The sequence below is a fragment of the Solanum tuberosum genome, unplaced genomic scaffold, assembly GCF_000226075.1.
Source record: "Solanum tuberosum cultivar DM 1-3 516 R44 unplaced genomic scaffold, SolTub_3.0 scf00458, whole genome shotgun sequence".
Classification (NCBI taxonomy): domain Eukaryota; kingdom Viridiplantae; phylum Streptophyta; class Magnoliopsida; order Solanales; family Solanaceae; genus Solanum; species Solanum tuberosum.
Genome location: NW_006239378.1, coordinates 245852 through 248629, shown reverse-complemented (window position 1 = coordinate 248629; position 2778 = coordinate 245852). Strand labels below are relative to the sequence as shown.

Here is a 2778-nt window from a genome sequence, read left to right as displayed (position 1 = left end):
TTACAGAGCTTTCGATTACTAAATTCAGTGTGAATAAAGCTTCAAAATTCACCATTTTGGCCTAGAAGAAAGATACAGTGACATTCCTAATCCTAATCTTTTTAAAATAAAGGAACCTTTTAAACTAAATGGAAGATGCACATTTCCATGACCTTACCTTGAGGGTATGCATTCTGATGCACTTTTTATTATGCAAGTGAAGTTAAAATAGAAGTAAACAATAAGAACAATTGATGAAGCTAATGACTGTTGAAGGTGATTCTTATCAACTAACATGTAGAAGCAACAGAAACACTCTTTAAATAGATCAGATTCCATACAGCCTAAAAGCAAATGTAGAACACTTTGTACAGAATTTGACTAGAAGCTGAACAAATAAATGTCAATTAGTTTGCCAAACCGAAGAAATAGAACATATCAAAAGTGATGATAAAACAGGGATGTCAAGTCCTTGGTTGTTAGTTTTCCTAAGGCCTCTGAAGTAAAACCACCTGTCCTGCAATCAAAGGAAAAACGAACAGTTAGGGGAAAATGTTTTTTTTAGAGAAAGAGCGGAGGAAGGGAGCAAAGAAGGAATGTAATAAAAAGATTGACACTAAGCTGAAATGCAACAATGGTCTGGGACATCGATTCCTTCTGGAACTGTCAAACATATTCTAAATAGACTCAAAAGGAAGAATTGGCAACAGTTTCACAAGGAACTTATTGCTGCATTGTGTGGAGCAATGATATACCAGGTTTTGAGAGCAAGGAACTGAAAGTTGTTTAAAGGCGTCACTGTAAATACAGATACAGCCATGACACAAATTAAGAAGGAATTTGCAGACAGACTTGAGTTAGTTAAACGGTCTAGAAAGGCGAATAAGTATTGTTGGTTGTTGGAGAGATCTATAAGAGGCTTAACTAGAGTGCTCTTTAGGTGTATTTGTTTATCATTTGTTAATGGTAATTTACATTGGTTACCAAAAAAAACTTGCAAGGGAAAATCATCAAAATACTTTATTTTTTTCAGAAGACAAATGCAACTATGTAGACGACTATAAGAAAAACACACTTGCCCATCAAAAAGTAATTTCTTCTTCTCTTGCAACTCTAAGATACTCTCTTCAATTATATTCTCAATCACAAATCTCACAATCCTGCAAATTTGAAAACAACAATAAGCTCCATTCAAAGTAGAATAAATACGACAGACACTTGACTGGTTTATATTGCCCTATTCTATGGATTCTATCTTGGGCTTGCTGCTCCACCACAGGATTCCACCAAGGATCCATTAAGAAAACTTAGCAAAGATCAACGGATGAGCCACATAACATGTTCTTATTCAACAGATAAATACAAGTCATAATTGTATATTCAATGAACCTAATGACAGGAACCTGAAGATAAAAATAAAAGAAGTTGCAAAACATTCATATCTATCCACAAATAGAAATGTATTGGGAAGAAGCAGAAAATGACTATTTGCAAGAATAGAAAGTTGGAAGTTGGTAGAAAGAAAGGAAGAAGAGAAGAAGTTGAAAGAAAAAGAATGAGGAGAAAGAGAGTCAATTTTATCCAAGGAGCAAATGCCGTTTTCACTCTAATTGAAGCAGCAAAGAGAGTCAATTAGAAAACAAAAACAAGAAGATGAATGCAAGCATCAACTACAATTATGAAGAATGTTCAAGGTTCCACACATGTCAAGCATTTATAAAGTATTGACTTGGTACCTTCGCTTCTGTAGGAATGCGAATTGCGATCATAGCAAAAATGTGAAAATAGTTATTCGTCAGAGTTCCAGCCTGTACATATCTGCACAAAAATACAAAATGGGTATACAGTTAGAAATAAGAATATCCTTGCTCCCTTCTTACTTTTTTGGCAAGGTAATGACACAAATGATTGAGAATTTTATGGGAAGAAAAAGACGTATAAATTTAAGTTATGAACCAAGAAACTAACCCAAAGGGTTCCAGAACTACTCGAGGACAAGAAATTGTAGGAAACATGATACGCAGCCAAAAAAAATGAGAAACAATGGGCCAGAAAATTGGAACAGCCGTACACAAGCAAAGTGAACTTGAAGGAAGAATTATTTTTTTCTTCGAATTTATTGCTAGACAGTATGTCCAATGGTCTTTTATTGATAATAAAATAAAAATCCTCCGTTGGAATAAGTACAAGGGGGCTGGAACTTACCTTATCAATCCTAATGAGGTTCTGCAAAGTAACCATGAAGAAAATAAGAGCTAGCGAGAATAAGGTGTTCTATGCTTACGCAATGCAAAGGAGATAATACATAAAAAAAAAACTCATAAACTTGGCAGCAAAACTTACTTTAGTACTTTAACTGTTGTGCCGTAATTTTCCTAACCTTTAGAAAAATCACCTTTTTGAAATGTTCCAAGTATAAAACAAAAAAAAAAAAATACTTAGAAAGAGTCGCCACTTAATTTTTTTTAAAGAAATTAAGAAACTTATAATTTTCAAAGATTTAAACAGAGAAAAATTATTTGAAAATACCAAAGAGGGTTCGGGGTTCAATTTACACTTCGAGAAGGGTTTAAGCATTCGAAGTGCCCACTAACATGCGGTTGACCTGCGACTCGACTAAAATATATTTGACTATTTAAAAAAAAAAAAACAATTTAACATAAAAAATAATAACTTATAATATATTTGATTAAGAAAATAATTAAATAAATGACATATTTTATTATTTTATTTTTTAGAGAAAAAGATCCAAAATAGAACATTTGACTCGAAATACAAGTCATTAGAATTTTAATAAAA

The 2778-nt window shown here is 32.8% G+C and overlaps 1 protein-coding gene across 1 annotated transcript in view; it reads right to left on the bottom strand.

The window, feature by feature from the left end:
• Nucleotides 1-691: 691 nt before the first annotated feature.
• Nucleotides 692-2778, bottom strand: part of LOC102591643 (DNA repair protein RAD5-like) — a 19494-nt gene continuing 17407 nt past the window's right edge. Inside the window, exon 4 of the mRNA XM_015303599.1 lies at nt 692-1139. Coding sequence (XP_015159085.1) covers nt 692-1139 — 448 coding nt within the window. The remainder of the gene's footprint in view (nt 1140-2778) is intronic.